The sequence below is a fragment of the Ahaetulla prasina genome, chromosome 1 (genome assembly GCF_028640845.1).
Source record: "Ahaetulla prasina isolate Xishuangbanna chromosome 1, ASM2864084v1, whole genome shotgun sequence".
In the NCBI taxonomy this organism is placed as follows: domain Eukaryota; kingdom Metazoa; phylum Chordata; class Lepidosauria; order Squamata; family Colubridae; genus Ahaetulla; species Ahaetulla prasina.
Genome location: NC_080539.1, coordinates 315250314 through 315268794, shown reverse-complemented (window position 1 = coordinate 315268794; position 18481 = coordinate 315250314). Strand labels below are relative to the sequence as shown.

Genomic DNA, 18481 nt, shown 5'->3' with positions numbered 1-18481 from the left:
TTCCCTAAAGTAATAGAAAAGAGAAAGAAAAAGAAAAACATGAGCAACATTATTTCTGCTCTTCAAAACGTGTATTCACTGATACTCCGAAGGGAAGGGTAGCTCAGCCTTTTCTATTCTCTCTACAAATCAAAAGCACATTGGAAGAGCAATTAACTTAATTATTTAAGCTATAAAAATGACACGTTATTGACAGTACTTATATTAGATGTAGTGTTTTAAATGGTAAATGGATTAACATAGATAATCTTTTATATGCAATCTAGCTAATTTATCTGATAATGGTGACTAAAATGTTTATCCTTTGCCAAATTTTTGGGAGGAAAAGTCAAAACAGCACTCAATCTTTATATTAAACCTATTCACCTAAAACATTACATTCTCCTGGTTTACTATTTTTCTGGGTCTAGATTATAGTAAAGCACCTACAACACACACAGGTATATTTGCACTATTAGACATCTTACTGAAGTACAGAGAACAATGGACTAATACACTCTAAGAAATCTAACGTATCTATGTATGTATGAAGAAGAACAATTATTATATACATTATGTTGAAAAAGCAGAAATCATACATTGGGTGTTCATCCCTGCTACACAAAATAGAAAACAGGAAAAGGTTTTGAAATCAGTCCAAGCAAACCCATGGTAGTCCTTCCCCAATATTGTCTATTATATCCAATTGTTCTGCAGTACATGCGCTCTGAGTATGTGTGAGTATACTGCATATATCTGCACTTAGTATACTGCATATAGTTCTCAGATTATGATAGCAATTGGACTAGGTTTGTACTTGCTAGGCATGTGGTCGTAAAGCATGACATCACATGTCCACATCACTTAGCAACAATTCCAGCAGTCCCAGTTACCATTGTAACCTTGGGAATATGGTTCATTAACCAGAAAGTCTCAGGTAAGGAGCATGGGAATGCCACACGGTGCGGGTAGACAATACATGACCAAAGAGAGGCTGGGGGAAGCAGAATGCCATGCTGCTGTGAAACAGCAAAAGTCAAGGGAAGCAGGACACCATGCCAGGTGAAGGAAGGGAAGCTGGGGACTTAACAGAACAATTTGTGACAGCTTCCCTGTTGATTTGGCTTGGGGGAAACCAGTAGGGAAGGTCATAAATAGGGATGGTGAGGCATTACAACTGCCAGTGTGAGTTGTTTGCTAAATGCCCAAATTGTAATCACGTAATCACAGGGGTGATGCAAGGCCAGGACTTCAAATTTTAAGTACTATTCATTCAGCACAGTAGCAAATTTAGACAGTTGCTGAATGACTGGTTGGTAAGCAAGGACTGCCCATACTTCCTAGAGAGAAATACAGCCAATTGTAAGCTGGATTGCCAGACACTCTTTATATTAGAAATTCCAACTTTTGCATGTGCGTGATTGGAGAAAAAATTGTGTTTAGGATGTACTCTGTGGTCTCTTCCCAAAATCCCCAAAGCTTTAACCAAAAACTATCTACTATTGACCTCACCCCATTCCTAAGAGGTCTGTAAGGGGCGTGCATAAGAGCACAAACATGCTGTTGTGTCCTCCTCCCCTCCGTCCGGACGCTGGCTTAATTAGCCGGCTCTTATCAGCTCTGGCACCAAAAGAATCAGCGTCTGCCAAGAGCCCTTGATAGCTGCCAAGACGCTGGTGAGTCACAACCTTCAGCTCTAGTCAATCCGTAGATTTGCCTGATACAAAGAGACACACCCGCTCTTGCTGCCTTTTATATCCTGTGGGGTGTGGCTCCATGACTCAGTACTTCCTAGGCCTGCCCCTCCCCTGCTTCTGTTGTTCTCTTCTCTCCTGTCTACGAAACCTGGGATTGAGCCAAGCCTGATTGCTGTCAGCTAGGTCTGCAGGCATGGCCTGTGGGGGGTGGGGGGAAGAGTCAGGAGAAGGAGGCCTCATTATCTCTTTCGCTTGGCCTGCTTCTGGCTCCTGGAGCTGATCCAGGGAGGCCAGTGCTTCCGAGGTAAGTCCTGATGGCCCTTTCCCCTCACTGTCCAAGTCACTTTCTGGCAGCAGGCCCAGCTCCAAGGCACTTTCGGGCATGGGGCCAGGTTCAGGGGCGGGAGCCACAACACTTGCCTACCGTTCCTGTCCTAATGTTCCCTTTGATTGTATCCAATTTCATATAGTTATTACATACTTACGCTTACATATCATATAGTTATTTCATGCTTATGCCTATATATACTGTTGTGACAAATAAATAAATAAAATAAAATAAAAATAAATAAAAAAATACTTCTGGCATACTGATCAAACTGCCCAGAATCATTAGCAGGAAGTGCTATAATTGTTATACATTCAATATCAAGACTTATAGAGGCTATTTCTTCTTTGGCATCTATTTGCCCATCTATAATAAAGAAGGAATACTGAGCTCAGTGTATCAGGGTTAGTGGCTAGAATTGCAAATTGAAATCTTTAATGGTTTAGGATCCCAACATCTGAACGATGTACATGCCTGAATGTTAAGATCTGTAAGGAGATCATCGTCATAACCAATTTCGTTGTATACATGATGTATAATGACAATGAAGGCTTTGAAAATAGTCAGCATCCCATAACTATATGAAGATACCTTGAAAAGCCTTCTCTGTACTACTAGCAACTGAGCTTTGGAGTACTCTTCTCTGTGTTTGAGGAGTTTGTGTACAAACTGGGAGCAAACATTATTTTCTATTTGTAGCTTAGTGTTCATAGGCTAATTATATCTTTTGTCATTTAAGTGCCTCTTGGACAGCATTACTGTGATAATTAATGTGTCATTTAAATTAAGTATTATGTATTCTATTTGGTGCTTTGGTTTTACCTTGGTTATTTTATGGATGGAAATCTGGATAGATAGCAAACTATGTAGGTGGTCCTTGACTTACCACCACAATTGAGCTCAACATTTCCGTTGCTAAGCAAGACAGTTGTTAAGTAAGTTTTGTCGCATTTTACGATTTTTATTGCCAAAGTTATTAAGTGAATCACTGCTGTTAACTTAGCAACATGGTTGTTAAGTGAATCTGGCTTTCCAATTGATTTGCCTGTCAGAAGGTCGCAAAAGGTGATCACATGATCCAAGGAAACGGCAACTGTCATAAATATGAGTCAGTTGCCAAATGTCTGAATTCTGACCACCTCATCATGGTGATGCTACAACCATCATAATTGTGAAAAACAGTCATAAGTCCCTTTTTTTACTGTCTTTGAAACTTTGAACCATCACTAAACTAATGGTTAGAAGTCAAAAACTACCTGTAAAAACAGATTGATAAATAATAAAAATACATGTTTAAATGCATAACTTGCAGAACACAAACAGCAGTGGAGAAAATGTGGGATTCTCCCCACTGCAGCAGGTTGGGAGAAGTACCATTGCTAAAGAACTCTCAGGTTGACAAATTGGGACAATAATTTACAACTTCAATATTCCCCCCCCCCTATTTCTGCAGTAACTTCAGGAGAAGGAAGTCCTTTCAGTGTTGAGTTAAAACTAACAATGGGTTTGAAAGCAATTTGCCAATAACCAATATAGTTCCACCTAGCATAAGGCAATAAAAACTTCAATGTAACCTCTCTCTCTGTGTTTCTCTCCCTCCCTCTTTCTCTCTCCTCCCTATCCTCCTCTCTCTCCCCCTCTCTCTTCTTCCCTCCCTCTTTCCCTCTGTCTCCATCTCTCTCTCTTTCTCCCTCTCTCTCTCCCCCTCCCCCCCCTCTCAGCTAGAAATCAAAATACAGTTAACAGATATAATTAGCATGCAAAATCTGAGTCAACTTGCAGCAGTAAACAGCCATCTGCATCACTGATGGGGTGGGCAATAATTCACGCATAAGTAGAGGTGTTTTAAACAGTTGGCACTGCACCTATACACCTAGGCAGAAACAAGTCACTTTCCTGTTTAAAACAGATTTTCACGATCAGGACAATTGACAGCAATAAAAACTGTCAAGCATATCCCTGGCTGCAAACAATGCTATGTAAGTCTGCACTGGTCATATATACAGCAAGGAAACTTTTCCACACACACTTCCATCTGGTTTTCAGATCAGACTTGAGTACCCTAGACACTTTAAAGCAGGAGTGTCCAAACTTGGCAAGTTTAAGACTTGTGGATTTCAATTCCCAGAATTCTGGGAGTTGAAGTCTACAAGTCTTAAAGTTGCCAAGCTTGGATACTCCTGCTCTAGAGGGATTTCTTGATCCTGTCCCATGCATATCTATCTCCCCAACACACACCTTTCTTGGTTTATTTGTTCTTTAAGAATGTTATTTACATTAGTCATTATTTGTCAAACTTCTGTAATCAGCTTTTCAAATATCATTCTCATAAATAGTTTTTGGTTTACATTACCAGAAGAATAGTTATGGTGACAGATTTCTTTATATAAGACTACTTCAGCTTTAATTGCAATAATACAAGAGCAACCAATAGATTTAAACTTAATGTCAACTGCTTTAATCTAGATTGCAGAAAATATACTTCTGTAACAGAATCATCAGTGCTTGGAATACTTTACCTGACTCTGTGGTCTCTTCTCATAATCCTAAAAACTGATAGTTACATATATTGTTGTGACAAAATAAATAAATAAAAATAAAAATAAATAAACTTCCCTGGGCCCATCAACATTCAAATTGAGATCGAGTTTTGTAACTTCCATGCTACCTTAGGTTGAACAGCATGTTTCCATATTCATGGAAATACAAAGATCTCAGAAACAGACTTTAGCTCATACGACTCTGACAAAATTTGGTAAATATACAACTTTTGAAAAAGAGCCATATTTACAGATCAATACTTATTATCACATTCACATAAATTTTAGGAGAAAGCAGCAAAACACTTTAGGCATAGCTGCACTTTAAGTAGCAAAATAGTTGCTATCATTTAATAAGTTGCATTTGTTCGAGAAACCTTTTCTGTGAATGAGTCATACCATTTTAAGGCATTGCTACACAGCTAACTTTTCCATTCCTCTAACTTTCTAAAGCAGGGGTGTCCATCTTTGGCAACCCTAAGATCTATTTCAACGCCCCAAATTCCCCAGCTAGCACGTGTTGGCTGAAATTCTGGGACTTGAAGTCCACAAAGTCTTAAAATTGTCTAGGTCGGACAGCCCTGTTCTAAAGTATTTGAAGCCAAATAGTGATTGCCTTCATATCCATCAGCTTGAAAGATTGGAATATTGGGCTGTCCAATAGGAAAAAAAACCAAGAAAAAAATATTCAGTCATACCCCCACTCTGAACCTGTGTGACCCAGATTAATCAATTCCTTTTACTCTCCATTTCTCATAACAGGAAATAACATTAACTGCTAAAAGCAGTCCTTCCATGGTCCTTTGATATATGAGGGAAGGCTATTTGTAAATAGCCATCCACCTTGCCACCAATCATCAGTGAAATGATTGCATATTGGTGAAAAGGAAATAATGACAAAATCTACTACTCTACAAAGCTCCACCACTGCCATCACCACCTTGCCAAAAATTATTTGAGTTTCAGGTAAGTTTTAGCAGAGACCCAAAAAATTAAAAGATTTACAGTAGTTGTGTGGAGAGATCAGGAGCGGGTTAGGAGATCTGATAATGAAATTTAATTATTCATCAGATAAATTATTATTATTTTTATAAGTAATTGCATGCTAAGATTATCAGACAGCTCCACTTGATCACCTAAAGCTATGCCCAAAGTCTTGTTGGTGAACTGATTTCACAGTTATTGTTTATGCTTTCAAAATCCTTTTAAAAATACATTAATTGTTTATAGGTAAAGCGTAATTATCAAGCAGAAGATAAGAAGGAGGTGGACAAATTTGCTTAGAAGACATTATTAAGGGTATTTAAAAGAAAAAAGAATGGTGAAGAGCTCTCAAATAGACTCTTCAAACCAAAACAATGGTTAATAAATTGACAAACATTGAATTAACATGCAGATCTTACATGGGTTGAATGGTGAAAAATTAAGACTTTATAAAAATCTGTTAATCACAGAACCTACTACCATAGGATGCCAATAGTAGCTACCAATATAAAAAAAGATTAGATGACATCCAGTAATATTAATTAAAACATTTTATTAATTATATCCAGTAAGATTAAATATTATTCACATTAATATCAAACCAGGCTTGTCAATACCAGCTACTGACGAACACAATTAAAGAATGCCAATATTACTACATGAAGCTGCTGGGTGAGGTCATCAGTGGTTTTGGGGTGAGTTATCAACTGTACGCGGATGACACCCAGCTGTACATTTCCACCCCTGACCACCCCAATGAAGCTGCCGAAGTGTTGTCTCGGTGTTTGGAGGCCGTGCGGGTCTGGATGGGGAGAAACAGGCTCAAGCTCAACCCGAGTGGCTGTGGATGCCGGCATCCTGGTACAGTCAGCTGCAACAGCTGCTGACTGTTGGGGGCGAATCATTGGCTCCAATGGAGAGGGTGCGCAATCTGGGCATTCTCCTGGATGGACGGTTGTCTTTTAAAGATCATTTGGCGACCGTCTCCAGGAGAGCTTTTTACCAGGTATGCCTGGTTCGCCAGTTACGCCCCTTTCTAGACCGGGATTCCCTATGCACGGTCACTCATGCCCTCGTCACTTCTCGCCTGGACTACTGCAATGCTCTCTACATGGGGGTCCCCTTGAGGAGCACCCGGAGGCTCCAGTTGGTCCAGAATGCAGCTGCGCGGGTGATAGAGGGAGCCACTCGTGGCTCTCATATAACACCTATCCTGCGCAGGCTGCACTGGCTGCCTGTGGTCTTCCGGGTGCACTTCAAGGTGCTGGTTACCACCTTTAAAGCGCTCCATGGCTTAGGACTGGGATATCTTCGGGACCGCCTTCTGTTACCACATGCCTCCCACCGACCGGTGCACTCCCATAGAGAGGGTCTCGTCAGGGTGCCGTCAGCCAAACAGTGTCGGCTGGCGACCCCCAGGGGGAGAGCCTTCTCTGTGGGGGCACCTATCCTCTGGAATGAGCTTCCCCCAGGACTTTGACAACTTCCTGACCTCCTGACTTTTTGCCACGAGCTGAAGACATATTTATTCTTCCGAGCAGGACTGGCATAAAATGGGTTTTTTAAATTGGATTTTAAATGGGGTTTTATATTATATTATGTATTTTAATTTAATTAAATATCGAATAAGTTTTTTAATAGTGATTTTATTGTATTGTATTGTACTGTATTTTATCTGGCTGTTAACCGCCCTAAGTCCTTCGGGAGAAGGGCAGTATAAAAATTAAAATATTATTATTATTATTATTATTACTATTACTATTCAGGTCCTGCATTCCTAAAGGCACCTAATTGGCAAAGATAGTAGACACGATACATCTGTCATGTCCAGCACAAGGCTTACATTTTTGCATTAAAGCCAGGAGAGTACAAATCTTTGTAACTGACTTGCAACATAACTTTTAGAGAGGTCCCATTAACTTTTAGTCTTAGCTATTTCATAATGAGGCTTCTGTTTTGTTCTCAGGGACATTCTGTCCCAGATACCAGATACTCTGAGTAATTCTGTGCAGAACTGGAAAAGACAAACAGCCTTTTAATGGATTTTTATTAAGCAGTTTCTTGATTCAGTCATGATGGTATCTTCTTTTATTTTCATTTTTTTAACTTCAGAAATACCTATAGCTCTGCCAACAGAAGTTATCAACTCTTCTGTTTCTTAGATCAGATAAAAACTACATGCAGGAAAATTTATCTATTTTGATCTGTGATCAAGCTTGGGATTCAACAACACTAGGGTAGGGTAGGGTAGGGTAGGGTAACATTATCTTTCCAAAAACCTAAAGCCTGGAAAAAAGCTGCTGCTCCTTCTGCTGTCTTCTTAACTGTCTATTTTAGACTGTGAGAACTATTTAAACTGGGAATCTTAGTGTTCTGCTTATGGAATATTATAAAATAGAACATATGCTACTTATGGTGTGTGTGTTTCTCATTTCTCATTTCTTTGATGCTGAATTGCTTTGCAGCTCTGCTTGATTTTATCCATATTATGCCTGCTTACACAGGCATAATTAATTAATTAATTCTTTTAAATATCCTAAACTTTAGGACAAGATTCCCCAAGCTCCTTGGGCTAGTGAGTACATTAGGCATGATGACTGCCGGCACTACAGGTCGACGTTTGTAGCTGTTGCTTTAATCCTGTATGCCCGCCAGATTATTATTATTATTAGCATATTTATATTGAAAGCATGTTATGAATGGGCATATTCAAAAAATTGTTGCCTTGGCAGGTGCTGTCAATTACAAACACTCATTCACCAGAAGGCAAGTTCTGAGCGCCAATCTTCCACCATTTTATTTTCTAAAAATGTTTTGAGGGTGTCTGAAGGCACAGAGGCATTACTGGAATTCTATGTTTTGCTTGATTTTGTTTTAATTTGCATCGAGCAGACTTCTCCACCCCCACCCTTTTTTTTTGAAAAGGAAAAAAAGTTGCATACCAAAAATATGTCACATTATGGCCCCAGGCACCATGCCAGAGAATCAAGGTCTTACTGAATTTTGCACTAAATTTATTGCCAGTGTTTATCGCCTGGATTATATTTATGTTTTCAGTTTGTTTGTTTGTATTTGCCTGCCACAATTAAGAATCTCTTGTTGGGTTACCATCATAAGAATAAAACACCCATGATACAATTACAGCTATATAACAATAAAAATTAAACCTTAAAATACAAAATCAAAAAGCAACAATATTACATGAGTTCTTGAGGCTGAAGCAGTTTATACATTTCATTAGAAAAAATATTATTTTGATTTCTCTCTGAAGATTATTTTAGAGCACATTTTCCTTTTTTATTTGTGTTAGATTTTTACATCACTCACTTTTCTAGATATAATGATTGCCATTTTTCCTGTTGTATTTCATATAATAATATGAAAACTTTTTAGTAGAATTTTTTTCTCCTATGTATGTGTAAAAAACTCATCATATTTTGGGTTACATTCCAATCTAGCATACAATCATGTGCTGTCAATTTAAATTTTCCAGTATTCTAATATAGGTTTATTTCTCGTATGATATCTAGAGCAATATATATCCAGGATGAATTCACCGTTAAGAATATATAATACTGAAGGACCCTTTCTACTTTTTTCTTTTCTCATCAGGATTTTTCAGCAGGCAAGCCACATTTTTTGTGTACTAAAGGCAAAGACTAAAAGCACTAGGCCTGATGATAGCTTTTAGTTTCCATACCACCTTACTATTGGAGTGGTAATTTGAGTCTCTAAGGATGTTCTTTTAATTCCAACTTTAAAATGGCATTCAAACTTAATGTTTAAATCTAATTTGCTTAACATTCTCAATACTAATTCTAAAGAAACATACATTTCTTGACATATTGATGTACATATGAATTTCTGCCTAATTTTTACTTTAATTCTAAAGACTACATTTTGGTAAATAGCACATTCACAATTAATTTGTCAAACTATTTTATTTATTTGCTACCCTATTTTATAATATTCAGCAACATTTATTCCATAGACTTGGAACAAACCAGAGTATCTGTTTGGTTTTTTAAGTGGCCAACATCTCTATGTGAGTTTAGTATTATCAAAATAGTTGTGCAGTGGAAAAATGATCTTGCTCATAAATGCACAGATATTTCTCTACGGCTTCACAATCCCTCAGGTATACTTATGGTATAAAAATCATGGACAAAAGAGACTTAGAGGTCTACAATTTGGAACAAACGTATTTTCTTTGTGATTGGTTTCAGGCAAAAATCTCTCCTAACTCTTCTTTGAGATGTCGTAGAATGAACATGGACTATAGGCACGAAAAGCAGACTGCCCAATGGCTATTCCCTTATGGTGAAAGTCCAGCCAAGTAGTTTACGATGCCTAAAAGTCTAGACTGACATGGAACATGGGGTCTTCTTGACAAAAACAGACCGCAAAACGCATGCTGCCCAGCAGAAGTTCTACGGGATGGGATGTAGCAAAAACATTTAATTAATAGATGACTATTTGCAAAGGCGTGAACATCTGATGTGATGAGACAAACTGGTATGACAACAGCAGGAATATTAAAGGAGGACAAAACATTAATAGAATTGCAATTGCTTCCATTCTAAATATGGCTGTAGTTACATGACATTTTGATGAACTGTTAAAAATTCACTGATTAATATTCAAACATTTTGTTACCAAACTACAGTGGTTTTTTTGACAGTATATAGCATATGGAGTGATTTTCATTTTCAGTATACTTATATTACAGAAAATTGTCAAAAAGTTGGGGTAGGATATCTGAGTTTTCTGAAAATCACTGGCTCCCAGACTGTAGATCATGGGTACCTTGTAGAGCTATGTAGTTGATGCAGGAAATGCAGAAACATTGCTCAGAATGAGATGTTAGGGAAATAAATATATGACTGAAACAGAAGAGAGATTTAAAGCAATATCACCAGACTATACTCTCTTAAACTCTGCATGTGTATCCTGGCACCCAACTGATGACCTGTAGCACAGATTTAGTGCCAATGCAAAGAAGGTCACTAGGAACAATATATGAGGTGGTCACTCAGTCATTAGCTCACCTAACTCCCTCCCTTGCCAAGTGTGATTAATAAGCCACTGTGCCCCACTCAGCCTGGCTCTGCTCTTTGAGCAGCTGCTGCTGGCTCACTACCAGCCTGGCTCTTGGGCTACAAAGTTGTCAGTGTTTTTGCCTTCTTCTCTGTGTATCAGGCTAATCATTCTAAGGAACTAAGAATTCAGTCCTGGAGTCCCGAGACAAACAATTCCTTTGTTTCCTCTTCTTTCGCCTGAATTGGCTTCAATTTTAATAATTCTTTATTCCCAGATCTGACTTCCAAAGAATAAGCAGCTTAATAGAACTTTCATGTGACAATGCAAGAAATCAACATTCACAGGAAAAACTCTTGACTGATTTCTGGCTACATTTTTGTTTGCACTATCTGTCTGCTAAAGCTATAAACTACATAAAACTCATGTATGTAAAAACAGGTTTTCTGTATTTGGCACTGGGATTCTGATACAAAAAACAAGCTGAGTATGGAACCATTATCTATCTCATGATTTTCTGGGCTGTCTTATTATGTTTAGATGTGCTTGGGAGGAATAAGCAAAAAACATGGGAAGTGTAGACCTAGACTACATAATCCAAGGCATCAATCAAGTCATGAAGATCATTTTTAAGTGCCCATCTAAAACAATCAGGAACCTATATCAGGCAACAATGATACAAGAAGATGCTAGAGGTGTCTGATCATTTTAGTTACAATAGCAAAGGCATCATGTCATGCTGTGGCAGGAGAAGGCAATGATAAAATATTCCTTCACTGAAGAAACCACGTGGATAGCAATGTAAAGCGATTGACAGTGTGGATGATGGGCTCCTCCAGTAGGTTAGTACTCAACAGTCTACTAAGGATGAGCTCAGGATTTTTGGGAGTAGTATTGATATTTATGATGTGGTTATATTGAAGCCTTTGGGAAGTCTAATTATTTATGCAACCATACAAGAAAAGAAAATCCAAAACTGCAAAGAAAAAAATTATAGTGGAGCTTTGGAATATAAAAATTAGAAATGTGGGAAAATACAAAGCAGTGAAAGACTACATGAATTGACTACTGTACAATCTGGCATCTTGGAGTCATCACTGACCTGAAATGGACTTGATTGAATTTGACTGGACACTTTTCAGTCAAAAGATCAGAAATTTATTACTCAAGACATACACACAGAAAACACAGCATTACTTTCATAGTAAGGAAGGCTACAGCAGGGACAGTACTAGAGTACAATGTAATCAAAGCTAAATAATATCAATTAAGCTTAATTGGCAATCAAATAATATCAATACCAATGCTTATATATCAGTGTTTTCTAGGATATTAGGAATAATTTTAAAATTATTTCAAAAATGTATCTTGCTGAAATGGGTTGCCCATTTCTAATTTAAATATATATCCATAATCAAGCAGAGTCGAATAAGATGTACTTACTGGCACATTCACTTTCCTGAACATCTCAGCGCCTTTATGTGCATCCAATAAAGCTATATCCTGTGGAGTGGACACAATTACAGCCCCTAGAAAGAAAGAAACCCCAGGAAAAATCAATATTGTTTTGTTTCATTCAGGTACTTCAATTCCTAGAAGAATCTTTAATAGGCCCAGAAAATAGATCTCTAATTAAAGATTAATGATGGTTATGCTTTAGAAACAGTGCTTCCATTCACATGTATCAGAGTAGCCAATTATCACCAATTTCCTTGATTCCTTCAGCCCTAAATGACATTTGCTGCAAGAATTCACCCAACTCCAAAAAGTTTTTGTTGGAAGGGGGACTTTACTTGCTTTTTTAAATTTACTGAATAAAAAAGAAGAAACATGTTTTTAAAAAAACCAGAAAATTTAGCAGATTTTTAGATAGCATCATTTTTAATAAGAAAAAGTATTTTAGAAATGGCTATTTTGTATTTATTTTGTTGAAATGCAATGCAAGTAAAGTTTTATTTAAATATATTGCCTCATTTTGAAAGTGATCACATCAGGGGTGAAATCCAGCAGTGTCTGACAGGTTCTGGAGAACCGGTAGCAGAAATTTTGAGTAGTTTGGAGAACCGGCAAATACCACCTCTGGGTGGCCCCACAGTGGGGTGGGAATGGAGATTTTGCAAGATCTTTCCCCCAGGAATGGGGAGGGAATAGGGATTTTGTGGTTTCCTTCCCATGCTACGCCCACCAAGCCACACCATGCCCACCAAGCCACGGCCACAGATCACGTGTATTAACTCAACATTTTGAGATACAATTTATCTCAGTGATATGGGACTTTGGAGAGGGAAAATGAACATATAATCAAAAGATTGTTCAGCAGTGGAAACAGAAAGATATGATTCCAACTATTTAGTGTTTTGCAGAAGTCATTCATAAAGATTCATATAGATGAACTTTAATATTTCTATATGTGTGTGTCTGTAAATATACTTTTTAAAATATTTCTTTCTTCTGTTTTTTGTATTTACTGAATTAAAAAATATTTTACAGCAAAACATTTTACCCTGCCCAAGCTTCCTACAGTGATTCTCAACATTTTAGAGGGGTGGGGGGAAATCAAATATAGAACAATCTCACTGAAGAGCAAGAATCAAACTCTTCTTCCCCAAAAAATGGAGGAAGTATGAATATGAAAATATTTTGATGTTTCAAATGAGCAGCTATGACTTGAGATATTGCTCTACATAGAAATGTAACCCAAAACATTTTTTTCAGCTTTATATCCTTTGCAAACCGACTTCTTTTTCTAATTTTCTATTGCCATTTGTTTATCTTTTAACTTTGTAACTTTTTTTAAACCAATAAAGTTATTTAAAAAGTAACAAGAGGCGATGGATTCATCTGCCTCAAAGTCATGCATATTTTTAAGCATATGATGAGCAAATGCAACATTTATGAAAAAGGAGCAACAAGAAGATTCCAAACAAAACCTTTGCCTCCAACCATGTAATTCAAATGCACCCAGCTGCACTGCTTACACCACATTGCAAAACTACCAAAGATACCTGCAACTGGAATATTCTGTGAGATTGACAGCTGAATGTCTCCTGTCCCTGGTGGCATGTCAATAACCAGATAATCCAGTTGGTGCCAGTCAACCTAGAAAAGGTATAAATAATTGAGGGGGGAGAGAAAATCACCATAAACATTGAGGTCAAACTCCCTGTAATTTTCAACATTTTTGGAGATAACATAAGTATTGGAATCAACATCACAAATTATTGTTAAAATGATCCAAATAAAAATGAGTAATAGTGCTGGAGAAAGAGAAAGAAAGGGACTACTAGTTAGATGTCAATTAGACTGATCAATGATAAAACTGAATATATCACCAGGGTGCAAGAAACCCACCTAGGGAGCCATAAGGAAACTTTCCTTGTAATCTTAGTGCTTCTGTTAACCGAGGCAGCTGATTCCCTCTATTCCTTACAATTCCAGTGGGTCTGTCAAGGTTCCGATTGACAAATCCAACCAAGCAAGCGCTGTTGAGACGATCCAATCTCTTTATGCAAAACTTTATTGAGTACATCATTTTGGCACAGAATGAAAGCATTCTGTAAAGTTTTGCATAAAGAGATTGGATAGTCTCAACAGTGCTTGCTTGGTTGGGTTCATTAGTCGGAACCTTGACATTAAACTCTACAACTCTACAAAGGAGTCTTGGGCTCCTGCAGCCTCTCCGGTCACCTCCGAAAGAGCTGTGAAGACCCAGAAGATGATGTCCAGAATGAAACATTAAGGAGAGCAGACAGCCAAGCCACAGCGAAAGAGACCCTGGCTGCTGCACAGGTGGATTTCAGCACCCAAACTGTGGTGACCCGGTCGAAGGGATGGCTGGGGGAATCTGAGCAGACAGCCATGCTTGCTTTTGGTTGGGTTCGTCAGTCAAAACCTTGACAGGGTCTTTAGATTTAAACTTTTTCTTTAGTCTTTTTTTGCATTATGAAAGTAGGTCAGTTTAAGAATCTTTTTTGTGAAATAATCAGTTAACATGTTTCTATTTATTTATTCAAGTTCATAGCTGCCATCTCAAAGAAGTGGCTCTGGGCAATGTTATGGATAATCATTTACAACTTCTTGACATTAATCAATATTCAAGTCATCTTTTCAAATTATGTGCTCAAAAATAGAAAATAGCAGCCAGTTGCTTCTAAGTTAAAATAAGCCTCAGATGCTGGCTTGGATGATGCAGGCAACAAACTACAGACAGATCTATCTTTGTCTGTTGTTGAAGTCCTGCCGACAGAAAAGATTAGACCAGTTTGTATATTGCTTGGTCCTTGGTGAGACATTCTCAAAAAATCTGAATTACCATGATGTATAAATGCTTTGTCTCTAGTAAAATACAATGTCTTATTTAAGATACATGTAATAATCTAATCAAATGGCAATTTACAAATCATAATCCTTGATATATTAAATCATAGGAATAACCATCCTGTGATTCTAGAGCAGTGATTGTGAACCTTTTTGGCACCAAGTGCCCAAACCAGCATGTGTGAGTGTGAGTGTGACTGTGAGCGCACGCGCATGCCAGAGCCCCAGAAACTCAAAAACCACGTGGTCTTTGGGTTTCTGGGGCTCCAGCACATGCAAAGTTTAGAAGAGCAGCTGGTGATGGCGCACATGCCTACAGAGAAGACTCTGCGTACCAAAAGTTCGCCATCATGGTCCTAGAGCACCATAAAACTTGAATATCAGGACTACCAAGAAACTTAGTGACTCACCAGCTGTAAATAAACTATTGGTAGGGTGTTTAATGGGGTAAAAATTAATTTTTGAAATTTTTTTCAGTGAGAGGTTCTAAAAGAATTGAAATCAGCTGTTATTTTTGCAATTGCACAACTTTTAGCTTTGTTTGGTAAATCCACGTCTGATCATATACTCCACAAAAGTCACTTGTAAACTAAATGCTGTTAACTTTATCTTCTCAAAATGACACCTTGTGCTACAAAAATTAAAGGTTTTTTCTGCATTTATCTTATCTAAGCAAAAAATAATCATTTTTGCAATCATAAACTAACATCATTATCTGAGTTACAAAAATGTTGAGTTTCATCAAGTCTTGTTTTGATTCGTTCTTCAACATCAGCTGTTGATTTGCTTCTTGGCCTCTGATATAACCTTCATGTTTCTCATGTGTATACACTCTGCTTGCTGCCTCTGTGACCTGTTTCATACATCTCTCTATTGATTGGGCGTAACAGGACTACTGTGGTACTTGCATTGGTTTGTCAGTGAACTTTTTTATTTCCACTGCAGTCAGTTTGCACCTCAAAGATGGCTCATATTCAGACCAGTCAATCAGCTCCAGTAGAGTGGATGCTCTGATGTTGATTAAAGGCATTTTTCTTGCACATACAGAAAAATCTCCTAGCACATCATCGTCTGCACCCCTCAAGTCAATGATATTTTGCATACCAGCTGTCCTCGCTTGAATGTCATCTGAACACAAGAGTGTCTAGATTATCATTTTACTGAAAGTATATCATGCTGAGCACTGAATGGTTGGCAAAAAAGCATCTATTACAGCCTTCTTTTGCAGTCTGACTTGCTGCAGCTGGAATAACATGACATGTGCCTTCAATCCAGGAATCTTTTACTTTGATGTTGAACCAGCAAGGGTAGTACACATCAATGATGTATTCTGCTATCATTCTTAAGTTTTGGAGAGTTTTGCCTTTAAAGCCATGTTTTGAAACCTGTATTTGACAAAGCCTATTTGTAGTTGTCAACCAGCATGAATGGCTTATAGGGCCAATTTGCAGAAGAGCCAGATCTTTGATAAGTCCTCCTGTCCTTATTGCCTGTGGGATCATATATCTATACGCTTGATCAGTAGAGAGATATTTTACAATACTGTTGTTCAGTGAAATGAGAGGCTCACCAATTGAAACTCTGATGAAGAGAAGAGAAGAGAAGAAGCAGAGTTGGAAGGGACCTTGTAGATCTTCTAGTCCAACCCCATGCTTAGGCAGGAAACCCTACACTGCTTCAGACAAATGGTTATCCAACATCTTCTTAAAAACTTCCAGTGTTGGAGCATTCACAACTTCTGGAGGCAAGTTGTTCCACTGATTAATTGTTCTAACTGTCAGGAAATTTCTCCTTAATTCTAAGTTGCTTCTCTCCTTGATTAGTTTCTACCCATTGCTTCCCATCCAATTTTGTGATTAAGTGTCATAGGCAGAGGTGGGATTCACTTACCTTCCCTACAAATGTGAGCATGTGTGTGCACTCGCTTCGCTTGCTCGTGCCACCTCTGCGCATGTACACAGCCTTCTATCTATTATAGAAGGTAACTATAGATTACATTGTTTTGTGCTATTAATATAAAGAATAAAGAAGATGATCTTGATGGAGATATGCAAGTTGTGTTACCAAAGCAATGAGAGGCAACGTGTATTGTAAGCAACAAGCAGATAATTTTAGGAAGAAGCTCAAAGAGAAACCTTCCTATTTAACAGGAATATGAAAAAGGAAGGTGGTATAGTACAATTAGACTTGCAAAATTGTGTTATTATACTCAATCACAGTAAAAGTAATTTTAACGGTCCTGTGGAGTTGATTTCTTGGTCCGGCCACCTAATGGAGAACTGATGTGAAATGCCTGAACTGAAGGTACTCTGGACACCATGAGACAAATACTGCAACTTTTGAGAAACAGGATGACTTGTGAGGCATCCTCATTGCTTTTCCTAAGTCTCATATTAAAATTAAATGCTACGCTCAAGTTCAAGAAAACTTGAATGAATAAAATCTTTAGATTAGATAAATTTCAGGAAAAAAGATTATTGTATGTAAGACATATTTATAAGTAACATTCTACAAAACATGAAATGATTAGTCCTTATCCTCCTAACCTTTTCAGAAGTGTACCCATATATGTATGTCATGTTATTAAAATATTACCTCAAGAATAAATTATCTCAAATTAAGAAAACACTTCCGCCACAGGAATTACTCCTTGCAAATGAACAAGTGAATGTGGTTATAAAATTACACCTGTAGTATCCACCATCTGCTAGTCAACATGCATATGTGGAAAACACTAAAATATTTGCTTCTTTAATATATAGTGTTGTGAAACATTTCAGATGCTGGGAATGTGATTACATTTTACTTAAGAACAGCATTCATATTTTCTTCTCTAGGAATAATTTCCTGACATCTATTGATGCAAGAAACATCATTCGTTGCCAGGCAGCTCTATATATTTTTTCTTTATAAAAGCACATCACTAAAGTTTTTCTGTAAATTGTTCTAATCAGTCAGTAAATATATATGGCAAATGTGGTTATTCATATAATATCAATTCTGGGCCCAACTATGAATGAGAATATTACAAGGAAGCAATATTAGGACCCTATTTTTCAGAATCACTGCATAAGAATATGGTCTGCATTGTATCATTTAAAGAATAAATAAACCCTTGCATACAGTTTTGACAATAATAATGTATTTTAAAATGGGATTTTTTTTCTTAATTAACATTTTCCTGGAGCGTTCCAATTAAATATGGACACCAAATCACCCTGAATGTTAGGCCATAGTTTAGTATTAGAAATACTTCTAGATAAATCTGTGATTTGTCTGCTTATTTCCTTTCCAGTTCAATCATGGAAGGATTAAAAGCATAAACTTCTTCTTCAAAATAAATAAGTTTAATGAATTGATCGTTTGATAAATTTATTCTTGCCATCATCAGTATATATCCCAATAAATTGTGGTACTTTTCATTTATACTCTTTGTTAATCATTACTAATAAAAAATATTTCTGGTTTCAATTCAATTTCAAAATTCCCTAAATGTTTTGAGTTTCTTTCCAATACTTCTGAATTCTTTTGCAAAAGCATCACATATGATAGAATATTTCTTCTTTATTGTAGTACTTTTATATTTATTTGATAAACAA

General features: G+C 37.3%; 1 protein-coding gene across 2 annotated transcripts in view; it reads right to left on the bottom strand.

The window, feature by feature from the left end:
- Positions 1–18481, bottom strand: part of NUBPL (NUBP iron-sulfur cluster assembly factor, mitochondrial) — a 66201-nt gene that overhangs the window by 15334 nt on the left and 32386 nt on the right. For both annotated transcript variants that reach the window (XM_058162232.1, XM_058162230.1), the window contains exons 6-7: positions 13571–13664; positions 12009–12094 (exon numbers count right to left, since the gene is read on the bottom strand). In XM_058162232.1, coding sequence (XP_058018215.1) covers positions 12009–12094; positions 13571–13664 — 180 coding nt within the window. The remainder of the gene's footprint in view (positions 1–12008; positions 12095–13570; positions 13665–18481) is intronic.